Source organism: Alosa sapidissima, chromosome 23 (genome assembly GCF_018492685.1).
Source record: "Alosa sapidissima isolate fAloSap1 chromosome 23, fAloSap1.pri, whole genome shotgun sequence".
Lineage (NCBI taxonomy): Eukaryota > Metazoa > Chordata > Actinopteri > Clupeiformes > Clupeidae > Alosa > Alosa sapidissima.
In genome coordinates this window covers 17,858,446-17,875,286 of record NC_055979.1, presented here as the reverse complement: position 1 = coordinate 17,875,286, position 16,841 = coordinate 17,858,446, and the positions used below count along the sequence as shown (strand labels likewise).

Here is a 16,841-nt window from a genome sequence, read left to right as displayed (position 1 = left end):
TCTTAATAACGCATGCAATCTTATGCATCATTCAGTACCACGGTAAATATCGATATAAACTAATGCTATAGCTATATGCTAGTGATTAAAAAATGGGACTTGACCTAACGGCTCGTCCAGAGATGTGGGGCTCCGCTTGACCTTGCGGCTCCTCTTATTGGCTCTGCAAGGAGCACCACCTGCAGTGTGGGACAGTAGGCCTACGTTATGCCCCTGTACGGGATTCTGTATGAAAAAACAGATGCAATTGAGAGGGATGAGCTTGTGGTTAGTGAATATTTTATTTATTATTAGTTGCAGTCAGTGTATCACAGAGCATGGCTCTGGTGTACCATATTCGTAATGCATTAGTCCCAGAATAAAACTGCAAGTTCAAGAGGCATCCACGTTCACTATCTTACGACGTCACGTCGCAGACTGTTCAGTCCAACTATTATGACAACTCATTAGGCTTTTATTACGTCATTAGGATTCTGTTGTTTATGTGGAATGTTAGTTGTTTACAGTTTTATTCTGAACATTACCTGGCTGGTGTGCAGACGTTTTTTTTAATCGCTCTTGATTTCTCACGGATTTTAGAATAGGCTACATATCAACTGACTTAAAACTCATAAGGTGTGTGTTTGCCCACATGATCATGGGTGCAACGGTGGTCGAAGGTAAGAAAATAATGGAAGGCTACTCCTAGGCCATTTAAATATTGACTGATATTATTTTCAGCACATCCTAATATTCCAATCATGATTTCAGGTGAGCCACACGGTGGCGTACCTTCATACATGCCACCTTCATTGGAATTTTCTGGCCTTGAAGGCCAAACTGAGGCCATGATCATGGATCAAAACAATCCATTCAAGGTCTTAATTGATCAAAAAAAAGTAAGTGTGGCTAAATAACGGAAGAATTAAGAACGGAAGTTAGAATACTACAGTGTATTAACAGAATATATTCTGAGAAAAACAGAATAAATATGGATATTCATTAAGTATAATTACATCATGTACATCTATAAATAATAGAACACTATGGGTGGGATAGGGTAGTGCAACTGGGGGGCGGGGGGGGGGGGGGGGTCTGTTGAGGGCCTAAAAATGGATAGGAGAAAGTTTCAAACGTGAAGACCATTTACCAGCCATTTGCGTACCCACAGGTGCAAGGTCCAAACAAGGAAAAATACCTGTTGGGTATGAAGGTTTGGCTACAGACCCAGATGGGATTGCAGCGTGTGGGACAACACCTTCCCCGACTGAACGGCACTGTCCCCTTACCTGAGGAGGTACCTGCTTTAGTCAACCCAGCAGTTTAGTGCTTGAGATTCTGAAACTGCTCTGGTTCTGATCTGATCAGCGGCCAAGATGCTGAAACTACTTTAGTTCTGATTCAATTACACACCAACATACTATAAATAAATCACTCAGATATACATACCCTGATTCTCACCCAAGATACTGAAGCTGTTTTAGTTCTGACCCGATTACACACCTATACTGAAACCACTCTGATTCGACATGATGGGCACATACTCCATTCCGGACTGCCTTTCAGCAGATAAGCTGTTCCCCAGTAACCCAGTCCCCCTTTTTGTACCCTCAGGCTGCGTTAACGGCTGCTGCTTGCCCCTCTGTGGTGGATGACGGCTGGACATCATTCATGTTCAGCATGATCCACCGGATGGTGACGGAGGAGAACGGCCGAGCTGAGCTCTGGGCCACCGTGCTCCAGTTTAAGGAGCAGGCCCTCGTCCAGGAAGCCCAAGCCAAACTCGACCTGCTGTCCTGCCAACCAAGGCAGGTGTTGCCCATATGATCACACACACCTATACACACTTAAAGCACATTCACACTAGAGCCTTTGGTCCGGATCCAATTTCGTTTAGAATGTGGGCCATTTTTTTGCCCATATCATACACCGATACACACGTAAATGCACTCAGCTCTACTGTCTGATAGACTGGTGTCCAAATGTAGATAGATTTACGGTGATATGATACATTGCGGTGATAATGTAGCGGTTAAGGAGCTGGGCTAGCTAAAGTTATGGATTCAATTCCCGGCTTCCACAGTTGTGCTCTTCAGCAAGGCACTTTAAGGCACTGTGTTAACTTAACACATTAACAGTTATTCAGATACCCAATAGCATAAAGAACATACCTGGGAGGCTGAATAGGCTAAATTAACATAATAAGCCAGCGAGTCCAACAAGCAAGTTAGGTAAGCATGATTCAGTTAATTTTTTCAGGGGTACAGGAGCAGCATATAGTTGTCATAAGCCTAAAGTGCCCCTCTTGCGGCTGTAGACGGTATTGTTTACTTTTTGGTTCATGTCAGTCAGTATAAATTAACATTTAAAAACATGTTAAATTATATATATTTTGATATAAGTCACAACTGACTATAAGTCACAGGGCCAGCCAAACTATGAAAACAAGTGCGACTTATAGTCCGGAAAATACGGTAAGTGTAAATGTGACTGCTTGAGGCCTTGCTAGTCAAGGTTGATGCTGCTTGTTAAATGACTGGCTGCCTGACTACTGCTCCCTCCTACTCTCCTGTCCTGTCTGTGCAGGTGTGGTGAAGAGGCAGGTCAAGGCCCTCTTACGGAGTGTATTCGTGTGACCTCCCAGCTGATGCACCAGCAGGTGGGCTATCTGTTTCCTGCAAATGGTCTCCTTGCAATAGTCAAAAAGCGAAACTGACAGGCTATGCAATGTAAAATACATTTTGATGTCTAACGGAACTTAAATTCAACACTGTATTTCTCAGTGGTCCTTAAACAAACAAACTGATATAAAATGACCTGATATAAAATGTCTGAATGAATTGTGTCTTATTAAATATTATGATGTCTAATTATGAACTCTCTTTTGTCTGTAATATTTATTGTTATTCTAAGGTCTCCTTTTGCACTGTAGCATGATTGACAGTCCTCGTCTGTAAGTCATTTTGGATAAAAGTGTCAGTTGCAAATGAATACATATAAGTGTAAATGTTTTATTTTTGTCTGCAGGCCCAGATGAAGAAGCTTATTCAGGCCACTCAGGCTGCAAGCGAGGACAGGAAGATGCTCCTGAAACACCTGGACGACCTCAAGACCCAGAGAGCATCAACCATTCAGCTGCAGAAGCAAGCTGAGGTCTACCGAAAGGTCAGGGGTCACCAGGAAACACACAACCAGCAGGAAAACACACCACACATTGCGGTCATCAGGAAAACAGACGACAATACAGTCACCAAGACAACACACACACCACAGTCACCAAGAACATACACACACTACAGTCACCAAGAAAACACACACAATAAAGTCACTAGTAAAAAACACACATACTATAGTCACCAGGAAAACACACACACACACACCTCAGCCACAGCTGCCTGCAGTGGAATGATTTGACGTCATAATTCAACTTTGCAGGAGGCCCAAATGTCTGAGTCTGTCGTAGAGACCTCAGTTCTGCAACCTGGTCAGATGCAGCGAACAGACCTGAAGGTCCCGGAGGCCAAGCTGGTCTCCCCTGCAGCATCTGTAAGTCATTGACTGATTTGTTTCCCCTTAAAGCCACCTGTACTTACTGTGGGAAGGCCTATGCCTATCTGATGTACAATACCGGTACTCTTACAGCCGGCCTACACCGGCTACACAATTGAAGCTCTCCATACAAAGAAAATTGTTGCAGCATAAATCATTATACTTCACACTGTAATCTAACCAGATTACATGATAGCAGTGTACAGTATTTCCATCTGTGAACTTGTAAATACCATACTGTAATCCACCCAGATTGTGCCCTTGAGTAAGGTGCTTAACCCCAAGTTGCTATGGGGACAATGTAGTCCCTTACAATAGAATTGACATATGTAAATTAATACATGTACATTTAAATAACAGTGCATTAATTTCCAGGCTCCTGACCAGGACACTAAGGTCCTCTACTCTGAGGTGCAGGATACTGAGGATCAGACCTTTGAACAAGATCTGAGTCTGAAGGTGGCGATGGGAGAACACCAGGAGAAGGTGGACAAGTCCTCATACGAAAATGATAAGTATGAAGAGCTCTCCACAAAGGTATGTGGTGTGCAGAGTGACTATAAGGGCATGATCAGACAGGGGCTGGTTTGTCACTCGTAAAACAGTGAGGTGCACTATATTTTGATAAAAACATGAAGGTTGTTGGGCGCTTTTCCTCATCGAGTTGATTTTTCAATTGGAGGTGAAATAAGCAGCCCGTTAAAAGCTTACTGCCTTTACAACACAACAGAAAATCAAAACCAGTTTTCTTACAGATACATCATAAATCATGTACTGATCATGTATAGATGACCCATAAATCATATACTGCAGCTAGTCTTATTCGTTCAGACATATCAAGCATAAGGACATTGTAGACACAGAAGCAGGTTGCACCATTTCTCATATGGTCTCAGTGATGACCTTTCTGATACATTTCTGTGTGTCCAGGATCTTTATGACCTGCTTTTGGCTAAGCAAGGCGAGCTGGAGGAGATCTTCCAGAAGAACGGCACTCTCCGTACTCTGTCTCCGAAGTATGAGGTGGCTTCTCATGATGCTGCAGTGATGCCGGACGACACAGAGGACATTGACCTTCAGTGCAAAGATGACTTTGAGTCCGGCGAGGATGAGGCTGAGACCTGCTCGTCCCTCAGCAGCACTGATGACTGCGTAGAGTTTCTGGTGAGACCCTGCCTGACCTCTGACCTTCCCACAGAGTTCTAACCATATATATATATATACGTCGATACCGCATGGTTCTAACCATAGATATATATACGTCGATACCATATGTTTTTAATACCCAACACAGGTGACACTTGGCACAGGCTGGGTCACATACTAGAGGCAACAAATATCAGGCTATTTTTAACACTTTTCTTTGGAACCTAATGTTCTGTTTGGTCTGATAAGAACCAGCATCAGACTGACCCGTAAATGTACAACCCAAGTCTTTTGGGGTGATGGAGAAGATTTCTCCAGGCACTAACGTCTAAGCATTAAACTAAGATTGTCACATTCCCAGCCTTCACCTGGTCCTTTAAGATCCTGTAAGTAAAACTCGCATTCTCTCTTTCAGCTCACTGACAGTGCCGTGTCCGCTGCGGAGGAGACACCCCGAGTCTCAGCCCGTTCTGACCAGCAGGCGTTGGGCCAGCTTAACCGCGAGGACAAGGCCGCCCCCTCCAACACCAGGGCTCAGGACCAAGCCTCCTGGAGCACTAAAGCTGGGCAGGCGGGGTCAAAGGTCACGATCCCCACCAGACAGCTGCAGGTGCAGGCCCTTGACACGCCGCACCACCCGGGCAAGGTGGAGATGCTCGTGCACCACGCCGTGCAGGAGATGTGGCAGAGCTTTGAGCTCGGACAAGGCCCAAAGGATCTCTCCGGAGTCCGAACCCCCAGGCCATCGGAGCAGTATCTGGTGATGGATACCCCTGGACAAGCCACAAACACCATCAGCAGACGCAGTTACAACAAGGTTCGATAAGAGTCGAGGGAATAGGCAACATAGCCAATACAACTTAATTGCATTGAGATGTTGTTCATTGATGTTTGTTTGTATTATTTCTGTACATGTGCAGCTCATCTTTGATCTGTCCTGGGAGACCCTTCAGGACCTCTGTGCCAAAGACCCTACCACACAGCCTGTGTGGAAACAAATTCAGCCTGAGCGCCGTAACTATGTCAACAAGCTGAAATCCTTTGATGGCCTTTCAAAAGTCCAGGTAAAGCAATAACATTTGAATAGACAATATATGACATCTGCCCATCTGTTTAAGACATCTATTTAAAAACTTCTGTAGAATTCCTGAGTCATTTTAACTAACAAACATCCTGTAATAGACCCTTTCAAATATGTTCCCAGAGGGTTTCAATGTTCAGAAACGTTCAAAACCAACGCAGATACTTTGGAATGAAAATGTGTAATGCTCTACAAAATGTTGTTTTTTACATTTCGCATCTGTTTGTTTATTAAGTTGAAAGGGTCTATAGAGGGCTAATAGTCTCCTGTCTTTATCCAGCATTACATCACTGAGGAAGTCTTCAAGCTTTGTGGCCTCCAGGAAGGAAAAGATGCAGGGGCTTATGGGAAGGTTTTTGCCCACATTTTCAAAGGCCTCAATATGGAGAAATATGATCAGATCTTGGTGAGTTCCAATGCTGCAAGAGCACAACACTACATATGTTCTTTGGAACTGACCCATCATGATATATATAGGGCATACTGTAAAACATCCAGTACATGTTTGTAAATGCAATTACAGTTCCTTATCACCCGGAGAGAAGAAATACTCTTTTCTGATTGGCTGGGTGGCTTTAAATTCTGAATAACGGGACACCTATGAAGTAGATCTGGTTAAAAAAAGTTTAATCGCCGCTTCATATAACTAACATAGTAGGAAGACGGTTGAGCCTGGAGGCAGGCTTCACAACAATGGAATCAAACACTAAAAAATGGTACAAACACTGAACACACTAACTCTTCACATCAACTCGGTCCTCCAGATCAAAGACATACCTGTGGAGGAACACCAGTGGCGTGACCAAGACCGAGAGGCCTACGATGTAAAGAACAAGTACGCCAAAGTGGTTTTTGATCACTTAATAGACGACACCCTCACATGCCTGCTTGGCCTTTCAAAAAAGAAAAACAAAAGGTCCTAAAGCCCCTCCCATCCCCTGTGCCCCCCAAACCCCATTACTCCCTATTAAATGTCATTGCAATTGTAGTGGTACGCCTTCTTCTTATAGGAGAGTGGTTGGTTACAGACCAACTAATTCATACAATGTATTGTAAAAGAGTTTAATCTAAAGTGTAAACTGGTAGTAATAACAAAAATGATGTATTTATCTATTTACCTTAATATTTAATATATATTTAGATCCAAATACACTTTTATGAATTTTCAAACCAGTTCAAATATATATGATCTGAATCTAGGACATTTTTCGCTCTGTAATACAATCTGCTTTTTCCTGGATAAGCTAAATTCAGGACAATCCCAGAAAGTATTGAAGGCATCACCTTGTTGAATTTATGTTACATTCAAAGGCTGAGATATATTTTGTCACTTTTATTTTCATATGTTTATTTATTTATTTATTCATTTGCAAGAGCTGTCTACATGTGAATCAAACAGTAAATGCATATATTTTTTAATTAAAAAACAAACAAATCTGACCTCATATCAATTAATTGTAAATTTCACTTTTGTCTATTTTTCCTTCACCTACCCTGAAGTCCTGAACACTAATACTCTATGACTCCATTTTGGATTTTCTTCTTTACATTGTTGTTCCAACTATCTACACATGTTTAGTAGGCTACAGCACATCAGCATTTCAAACAAGCTTGAATGATGTTGCTGCTTTTATTGTGGGGAAACAAGACTGAAGTAGACTGCTGTAAAAGAGAGAGAAGGAAAAAAGCAAAATAAGTGGGAAGAGGGTGAGACTTTAAATTAATTGGATGAGACTGAAAGGGGGGGGGGGGGGGGGGGTGCAAGTGTGTGTGTTTGGAGGGCGGGGGCGGGTCAGTCAAAAGCCTTTTAGTCAGTAGTGCTGTGGCGCAACTGGCTACAGCAACCGTTCCACATTGGGGTCCAAGTGTCCATGGGAACCCGGTGCTAAACATCAATTATAATTCTGAGAACACTCTTTTTGATGAACAGTACTACAAAAAGAATGCATTGAACAAGAACATAAACAAGAACAGAAATAACTATTTAGAACATGTGTACATACAATGCTATCCAGTATCCAGCATATTTCAGTCCCTGTTTACGGACAATAGCAACAAGTGCAAGTCAAGTTGTACACGTAACTTCTTACAACAGGGCGAAGCATCTTGTAATCTACAGGTAACTGGTATTTAAAGGTAAACGTCAGACAGGTATTTAGCAGACGGTTTTATCCAAAGCGTTGGGAATCGAACCCTGGGCCAACCGCAGAGTGGCGACCTGCTGCATCGCCAAGCCCCATATCTCCTAGTGATGTTGGTGGTGGTCTAGTGGTCAAGGATCTGAACTTCCACAATGGAACACTTGAAGGTTGTGAGTTCAATCCGAGGAGCTGCCACCATTGTGACTCAGAGCAGGTCACTATGGGTACATTGTACTGAGGAGCTGTCTCTGGAGCCAACTCTGTCCAAGGTCTCCCACAACTGCCCCACGGTGAAGATAGCCTTTTTTTTCAGACTCAACCTGGGTTCCCTTGGGTATTTGGATCTGAACATGGTATGGACGCTGTAGCACCCGAGATGAAGATAATCTTACCACAAAATAATCCATTCTGGTTGAATTCTTCTGATGTAGGCATGTCTCCCAATGGCCAGTGCAGTGTCTTGGAACTAGAAATACAATGACAATTTCATTACTTTTCCTTTTTATGTCATTCCTGAAAAGCTAAAGGAAAAACTGTAATGTGCCAACCGAGTCATGTTTGATTGTTCATTGAATGACATCACAGCACCAGAATGCTCTGCAAGTGCACAGAATGTTTTATTGTAATAACTGTGCTAGTTGTTTACTTTAGTAATATCAGCCATCAGGTAATTTATGCCTTAAAGTGTGTTCCAGTTAGTGCCACCCTTGCCTGCTGTTCTGTGCCAGGGTATAAAAAACCTTTGCCATCCTGCATTAGTGTCAGTCTGTTGTGAAGTTCTGTGCATCTGCGAATAAACTAGTTCTAGGCCTACTGTAGTGTATATTTAGCCTATAAATCTAGACGCACCCTAGCGGTAGTGTTATGATTCTGTAATTCATCTATAAGCTACACAAATGCTGTTTGGTGTTGTATTAGGTGTTTTTACTACTTGGCTGCGTAATGATCAGTATAAATTGCCATGGCAGTCGCTTAAAAGCTTAGCATTTGGTCTAGCTGGGAGGTAATCACACACAGGGACAAATGCGCATACGACTAAGCAATGCACAACAATTAGAATGACAATAATCAAATCGAAGAAATAAAATAGTGTAGTCTACATTAACACCTTAGCACCACACTTGATAAAGTAAACACATAATCGTCAGCTCCTGTCATGAAGCCGAAAACATAGCCTACTAGCAACAACACATTGCAAACGGGTTGCTTTCTCCCAGTTAGCTATGATCAAATAAAACTTGACCAACAAACCGTGTAATAGGCGTAGCGTTAACCACTTGCAACAGGCTACACCGTGAGAAAACTGACGCTCAACATTGAACGAGGCAAATCTTAATAACGCATGCAATCTTATGCATCATTCAGTACCACGGTAAATATCGATATAAACTAATGCTATAGCTATATGCTAGTGATTAAAAAATGGGACTTGACCTAACGGCTCGTCCAGAGATGTGGGGCTCCGCTTGACCTTGCGGCTCCTCTTATTGGCTCTGCAAGGAGCACCACCTGCAGTGTGGGACAGTAGGCCTACGTTATGCCCCTGTACGGGATTCTGTATGAAAAAACAGATGCAATTGAGAGGGATGAGCTTGTGGTTAGTGAATATTTTATTTACTATTAGTTGCAGTCAGTGTATCACAGAGCATGGCTCTGGTGTACCATATTCGTAATGCATTAGTCCCAGAATAAAACTGCAAGTTCAAGAGGCATCCACGTTCACTATCTTACGACGTCACGTCGCAGACTGTTCAGTCCAACTATTATGACAACTCATTAGGCTTTTATTACGTCATTAGGATTCTGTTGTTTATGTGGAATGTTAGTTGTTTACAGTTTTATTCTGAACATTACCTGGCTGGTGTGCAGACGTTTTTTTTAATCGCTCTTGATTTCTCACGGATTTTAGAATAGGCTACATATCAACTGACTTAAAACTCATAAGGTGTGTGTTTGCCCACATGATCATGGGTGCAACGGTGGTCGAAGGTAAGAAAATAATGGAAGGCTACTCCTAGGCCATTTAAATATTGACTGATATTATTTTCAGCACATCCTAATATTCCAATCATGATTTCAGGTGAGCCACACGGTGGCGTACCTTCATACATGCCACCTTCATTGGAATTTTCTGGCCTTGAAGGCCAAACTGAGGCCATGATCATGGATCAAAACAATCCATTCAAGGTCTTAATTGATCAAAAAAAAGTAAGTGTGGCTAAATAACGGAAGAATTAAGAACGGAAGTTAGAATACTACAGTGTATTAACAGAATATATTCTGAGAAAAACAGAATAAATATGGATATTCATTAAGTATAATTACATCATGTACATCTATAAATAATAGAACACTATGGGTGGGATAGGGTAGTGCAACTGGGGGGCGGGGGGGGGGGGGGTCTGTTGAGGGCCTAAAAATGGATAGGAGAAAGTTTCAAACGTGAAGACCATTTACCAGCCATTTGCGTACCCACAGGTGCAAGGTCCAAACAAGGAAAAATACCTGTTGGGTATGAAGGTTTGGCTGCAGACCCAGATGGGAATGCAGCGTGTGGGACAACACCTTCCCCGACTGAACGGCACTGTCCCCTTACCTGAGGAGGTACCTGCTTTAGTCAACCCAGCAGTTTAGTGCTTGAGATTCTGAAACTGCTCTGGTTCTGATCTGATCAGCGGCCAAGATGCTGAAACTACTTTAGTTCTGATTCAATTACACACCAACATACTATAAATAAATCACTCAGATATACATACCCTGATTCTCACCCAAGATACTGAAGCTGTTTTAGTTCTGACCCGATTACACACCTATACTGAAACCACTCTGATTCGACATGATGGGCACATACTCCATTCCGGACTGCCTTTCAGCAGATAAGCTGTTCCCCAGTAACCCAGTCCCCCTTTTTGTACCCTCAGGCTGCGTTAACGGCTGCTGCTTGCCCCTCTGTGGTGGATGACGGCTGGACATCATTCATGTTCAGCATGATCCACCGGATGGTGACGGAGGAGAACGGCCGAGCTGAGCTCTGGGCCACCGTGCTCCAGTTTAAGGAGCAGGCCCTCGTCCAGGAAGCCCAAGCCAAACTCGACCTGCTGTCCTGCCAACCAAGGCAGGTGTTGCCCATATGATCACACACACCTATACACACTTAAAGCACATTCACACTAGAGCCTTTGGTCCGGATCCAATTTCGTTTAGAATGTGGGCCATTTCTTTGCCCATATCATACACCGATACACACGTAAATGCACTCAGCTCTACTGTCTGATAGACTGGTGTCCAAATGTAGATAGATTTACGGTGATATGATACATTGCGGTGATAATGTAGCGGTTAAGGAGCTGGGCTAGCTAAAGTTATGGATTCAATTCCCGGCTTCCACAGTTGTGCTCTTCAGCAAGGCACTTTAAGGCACTGTGTTAACTTAACACATTAACAGTTATTCAGCTACCCAATAGCATAAAGAACATACCTGGGAGGCTGAATAGGCTAAATTAACATAATAAGCCAGCGAGTCCAACAAGCAAGTTAGGTAAGCATGATTCAGTTAATTTTTTCAGGGGTACAGGAGCAGCATATAGTTGTCATAAGCCTAAAGTGCCCCTCTTGCGGCTGTAGACGGTATTGTTTACTTTTTGGTTCATGTCAGTCAGTATAAATTAACATTTAAAAACATGTTAAATTATATATATTTTGATATAAGTCACAACTGACTATAAGTCACAGGGCCAGCCAAACTATGAAAACAAGTGCGACTTATAGTCCGGAAAATACGGTAAGTGTAAATGTGACTGCTTGAGGCCTTGCTAGTCAAGGTTGATGCTGCTTGTTAAATGACTGGCTGCCTGACTACTGCTCCCTCCTACTCTCCTGTCCTGTCTGTGCAGGTGTGGTGAAGAGGCAGGTCAAGGCCCTCTTACGGAGAGTATTCGTGTGACCTCCCAGCTGATGCACCAGCAGGTGGGCTATCTGTTTCCTGCAAATGGTCTCCTTGCAATAGTCAAAAAGCGAAACTGACAGGCTATGCAATGTAAAATACATTTTGATGTCTAACGGAACTTAAATTCAACACTGTATTTCTCAGTGGTCCTTAAACAAACAAACTGATATAAAATGACCTGATATAAAATGTCTGAATGAATTGTGTCTTATTAAATATTATGATGTCTAATTATGAACTCTCTTTTGTCTGTAATATTTATTGTTATTCTAAGGTCTCCTTTTGCACTGTAGCATGATTGACAGTCCTCGTCTGTAAGTCATTTTGGATAAAAGTGTCAGTTGCAAATGAATACATATAAGTGTAAATGTTTTATTTTTGTCTGCAGGCTCAGATGAAGAAGCTTATTCAGGCCACTCAGGCTGCAAGCGAGGACAGGAAGATGCTCCTGAAACACCTGGACGACCTCAAGACCCAGAGAGCATCAACCATTCAGCTGCAGAAGCAAGCTGAGGTCTACCGAAAGGTCAGGGGTCACCAGGAAACACACAACCAGCAGGAAAACACACCACACATTGCGGTCATCAGGAAAACAGACAACAATACAGTCACCAAGACAACACACACACCACAGTCACCAAGAACATACACACACTACAGTCACCAAGAAAACACACACAATAAAGTCACTAGTAAAAAACACACATACTATAGTCACCAGGAAAACACACACACACACACCTCAGCCACAGCTGCCTGCAGTGGAATGATTTGACGTCATAATTCAACTTTGCAGGAGGCCCAAATGTCTGAGTCTGTCGTAGAGACCTCAGTTCTGCAACCTGGTCAGATGCAGCGAACAGACCTGAAGGTCCCGGAGGCCAAGCTGGTCTCCCCTGCAGCATCTGTAAGTCATTGACTGATTTGTTTCCCCTTAAAGCCACCTGTACTTACTGTGGGAAGGCCTATGCCTATCTGATGTACAATACCGGTACTCTTACAGCCGGCCTACACCGGCTACACAATTGAAGCTCTCCATACAAAGAAAATTGTTGCAGCATAAATCATTATACTTCACACTGTAATCTAACCAGATTACATGATAGCAGTGTACAGTATTTCCATCTGTGAACTTGTAAATACCATACTGTAATCCACCCAGATTGTGCCCTTGAGTAAGGTGCTTAACCCCAAGTTGCTATGGGGACAATGTAGTCCCTTACAATAGAATTGACATATGTAAATTAATACATGTACATTTAAATAACAGTGCATTAATTTCCAGGCTCCTGACCAGGACACTAAGGTCCTCTACTCTGAGGTGCAGGATACTGAGGACCAGACCTTTGAACAAGATCTGAGTCTGAAGGTGGCGATGGGAGAACACCAGGAGAAGGTGGACAAGTCCTCATACGAGAATGATAAGTATGAAGAGCTCTCCACAAAGGTATGTGGTGTGCAGAGTGACTATAAGGGCATGATCAGACAGGGGCTGGTTTGTCACTCGTAAAACAGTGAGGTGCACTATATTTTGATAAAAACATGAAGGTTGTTGGGCGCTTTTCCTCATCGAGTTGATTTTTCAATTGGAGGTGAAATAAGCAGCCCGTTAAAAGCTTACTGCCTTTACAACACAACAGAAAATCAAAACCAGTTTTCTTACAGATACATCATAAATCATGTACTGATCATGTATAGATGACCCATAAATCATATACTGCAGCTAGTCTTATTCGTTCAGACATATCAAGCATAAGGACATTGTAGACACAGAAGCAGGTTGCACCATTTCTCATATGGTCTCAGTGATGACCTTTCTGATACATTTCTGTGTGTCCAGGATCTTTATGACCTGCTTTTGGCTAAGCAAGGCGAGCTGGAGGAGATCTTCCAGAAGAACGGCACTCTCCGTACTCTGTCTCCGAAGTATGAGGTGGCTTCTCATGATGCTGCAGTGATGCCGGACGACACAGAGGACATTGACCTTCAGTGCAAAGATGACTTTGAGTCCGGCGAGGATGAGGCTGAGACCTGCTCGTCCCTCAGCAGCACTGATGACTGCGTAGAGTTTCTGGTGAGACCCTGCCTGACCTCTGACCTTCCCACAGAGTTCTAACCATATATATATATACGTCGATACCGCATGGTTCTAACCATAGATATATATACGTCGATACCATATGTTTTTAATACCCAACACAGGTGACACTTGGCACAGGCTGGGTCACATACTAGAGGCAACAAATATCAGGCTATTTTTAACACTTTTCTTTGGAACCTAATGTTCTGTTTGGTCTGATAAGAACCAGCATCAGACTGACCCGTAAATGTACAACCCAAGTCTTTTGGGGTGATGGAGAAGATTTCTCCAGGCACTAACGTCTAAGCATTAAACTAAGATTGTCACATTCCCAGCCTTCACCTGGTCCTTTAAGATCCTGTAAGTAAAACTCGCATTCTCTCTTTCAGCTCACTGACAGTGCCGTGTCCGCTGCGGAGGAGACACCCCGAGTCTCAGCCCGTTCTGACCAGCAGGCGTTGGGCCAGCTTAACCGCGAGGACAAGGCCGCCCCCTCCAACACCAGGGCTCAGGACCAAGCCTCCTGGAGCACTAAAGCTGGGCAGGCGGGGTCAAAGGTCACGATCCCCACCAGACAGCTGCAGGTGCAGGCCCTTGACACGCCGCACCACCCGGGCAAGGTGGAGATGCTCGTGCACCACGCCGTGCAGGAGATGTGGCAGAGCTTTGAGCTCGGACAAGGCCCAAAGGATCTCTCCGGAGTCCGAACCCCCAGGCCATCGGAGCAGTATCTGGTGATGGATACCCCTGGACAAGCCACAAACACCATCAGCAGACGCAGTTACAACAAGGTTCGATAAGAGTCGAGGGAATAGGCAACATAGCCAATACAACTTAATTGCATTGAGATGTTGTTCATTGATGTTTGTTTGTATTATTTCTGTACATGTGCAGCTCATCTTTGATCTGTCCTGGGAGACCCTTCAGGACCTCTGTGCCAAAGACCCTACCACACAGCCTGTGTGGAAACAAATTCAGCCTGAGCGCCGTAACTATGTCAACAAGCTGAAATCCTTTGATGGCCTTTCAAAAGTCCAGGTAAAGCAATAACATTTGAATAGACAATATATGACATCTGCCCATCTGTTTAAGACATCTATTTAAAAACTTCTGTAGAATTCCTGAGTCATTTTAACTAACAAACATCCTGTAATAGACCCTTTCAAATATGTTCCCAGAGGGTTTCAATGTTCAGAAACGTTCAAAACCAACGCAGATACTTTGGAATGAAAATGTGTAATGCTCTACAAAATGTTGTTTTTTACATTTCGCATCTGTTTGTTTATTAAGTTGAAAGGGTCTATAGAGGGCTAATAGTCTCCTGTCTTTATCCAGCATTACATCACTGAGGAAGTCTTCAAGCTTTGTGGCCTCCAGGAAGGAAAAGATGCAGGGGCTTATGGGAAGGTTTTTGCCCACATTTTCAAAGGCCTCAATATGGAGAAATATGATCAGATCTTGGTGAGTTCCAATGCTGCAAGAGCACAACACTACATATGTTCTTTGGAACTGACCCATCATGATATATATAGGGCATACTGTAAAACATCCAGTACATGTTTGTAAATGCAATTACAGTTCCTTATCACCCGGAGAGAAGAAATACTCTTTTCTGATTGGCTGGGTGGCTTTAAATTCTGAATAACGGGACACCTATGAAGTAGATCTGGTTAAAAAAAGTTTAATCGCCGCTTCATATAACTAACATAGTAGGAAGACGGTTGAGCCTGGAGGCAGGCTTCACAACAATGGAATCAAACACTAAAAAATGGTACAAACACTGAACACACTAACTCTTCACATCAACTCGGTCCTCCAGATCAAAGACATACCTGTGGAGGAACACCAGTGGCGTGACCAAGACCGAGAGGCCTACGATGTAAAGAACAAGTACGCCAAAGTGGTTTTTGATCACTTAATAGACGACACCCTCACATGCCTGCTTGGCCTTTCAAAAAAGAAAAACAAAAGGTCCTAAAGCCCCTCCCATCCCCTGTGCCCCCCAAACCCCATTACTCCCTATTAAATGTCATTGCAATTGTAGTGGTACGCCTTCTTCTTATAGGAGAGTGGTTGGTTACAGACCAACTAATTCATACAATGTATTGTAAAAGAGTTTAATCTAAAGTGTAAACTGGTAGTAATAACAAAAATGATGTATTTATCTATTTACCTTAATATTTAATATATATTTAGATCCAAATACACTTTTATGAATTTTCAAACCAGTTCAAATATATATGATCTGAATCTAGGACATTTTTCGCTCTGTAATACAATCTGCTTTTTCCTGGATAAGCTAAATTCAGGACAATCCCAGAAAGTATTGAAGGCATCACCTTGTTGAATTTATGTTACATTCAAAGGCTGAGATATATTTTGTCACTTTTATTTTCATATGTTTATTTATTTATTTATTCATTTGCAAGAGCTGTCTACATGTGAATCAAACAGTAAATGCATATATTTTTTAATTAAAAAACAAACAAATCTGACCTCATATCAATTAATTGTAAATTTCACTTTTGTCTATTTTTCCTTCACCTACCCTGAAGTCCTGAACACTAATACTCTATGACTCCATTTTGGATTTTCTTCTTTACATTGTTGTTCCAACTATCTACACATGTTTAGTAGGCTACAGCACATCAGCATTTCAAACAAGCTTGAATGATGTTGCTGCTTTTATTGTAGGGAAACAAGACTGAAGTAGACTGCTGTAAAAGAGAGAGGGAAAAAAGCAAAATAAGTGGGAAGAGGGTGAGACTTTAAATTAATTGGATGAGACTCAAAGGGGGGGGGGGGTGCAAGTGTGTGTGTTTGGAGGGCGGGGGCGGGTCAGTCAAAAGCCTTTTAGTCAGGAGTGCTGTGGCGCAACTGGCTACAGCAACCGTTCCACATTGGGGTCCAAGTGTCCAT

The 16,841-nt window shown here is 42.8% G+C and overlaps 2 protein-coding genes across 4 annotated transcripts; both read left to right on the top strand.

Moving 5' to 3' along the window:
- Nucleotides 1–495: 495 nt before the first annotated feature.
- Nucleotides 496–6,743, top strand: LOC121698976. Of its 2 annotated transcripts, XM_042081535.1 has the most exons (13): nt 496–659; nt 751–878; nt 1,151–1,276; nt 1,594–1,787; nt 2,566–2,638; nt 3,007–3,144; nt 3,415–3,525; nt 3,904–4,065; nt 4,459–4,692; nt 5,090–5,491; nt 5,595–5,738; nt 6,036–6,161; nt 6,520–6,743. In XM_042081535.1, exons 1-13 carry the CDS (start codon nt 632–634, stop codon nt 6,676–6,678), a joined length of 2,025 nt encoding a protein of 674 aa, XP_041937469.1. In that variant the 5' UTR covers nt 496–631; the 3' UTR covers nt 6,679–6,743. The 2 variants fall into 2 exon arrangements, with proteins under 2 accessions (XP_041937469.1, XP_041937470.1); XM_042081536.1 differs by lacking the exon at nt 496–659 and having other exon boundaries at nt 751–882.
- A 2,978-nt stretch (nt 6,744–9,721) lies between these two features.
- LOC121698965 lies at nt 9,722–15,965 on the top strand. 2 transcript variants are annotated; one of them, XM_042081514.1, is made up of 13 exons: nt 9,722–9,885; nt 9,977–10,104; nt 10,375–10,500; nt 10,818–11,011; nt 11,790–11,862; nt 12,231–12,368; nt 12,639–12,749; nt 13,128–13,289; nt 13,683–13,916; nt 14,312–14,713; nt 14,817–14,960; nt 15,258–15,383; nt 15,742–15,965. In XM_042081514.1, exons 1-13 carry the CDS (start codon nt 9,858–9,860, stop codon nt 15,898–15,900), a joined length of 2,025 nt encoding a protein of 674 aa, XP_041937448.1. In that variant the 5' UTR covers nt 9,722–9,857; the 3' UTR covers nt 15,901–15,965. The 2 variants fall into 2 exon arrangements, with proteins under 2 accessions (XP_041937448.1, XP_041937449.1); XM_042081515.1 differs by lacking the exon at nt 9,722–9,885 and having other exon boundaries at nt 9,977–10,108.
- The last annotated feature ends 876 nt before the right edge of the window (nt 15,966–16,841 follow it).

Coding starts and splice junctions, on each gene's coding strand:
- LOC121698976 (XM_042081535.1), top strand. CDS start 632: ATGATCATGGGTGCAACGGTGGTCGAAG. Junction 1,277..1,593: donor CTGTCCCCTTACCTGAGGAG/GTACCTGCTTTA, acceptor TTGTACCCTCAG/GCTGCGTTAACGGCTGCTGC. Junction 3,526..3,903: donor TGGTCTCCCCTGCAGCATCT/GTAAGTCATTGA, acceptor ATTAATTTCCAG/GCTCCTGACCAGGACACTAA.
- LOC121698965 (XM_042081514.1), top strand. CDS start 9,858: ATGATCATGGGTGCAACGGTGGTCGAAG. Junction 12,750..13,127: donor TGGTCTCCCCTGCAGCATCT/GTAAGTCATTGA, acceptor ATTAATTTCCAG/GCTCCTGACCAGGACACTAA. Junction 13,290..13,682: donor ATGAAGAGCTCTCCACAAAG/GTATGTGGTGTG, acceptor CTGTGTGTCCAG/GATCTTTATGACCTGCTTTT.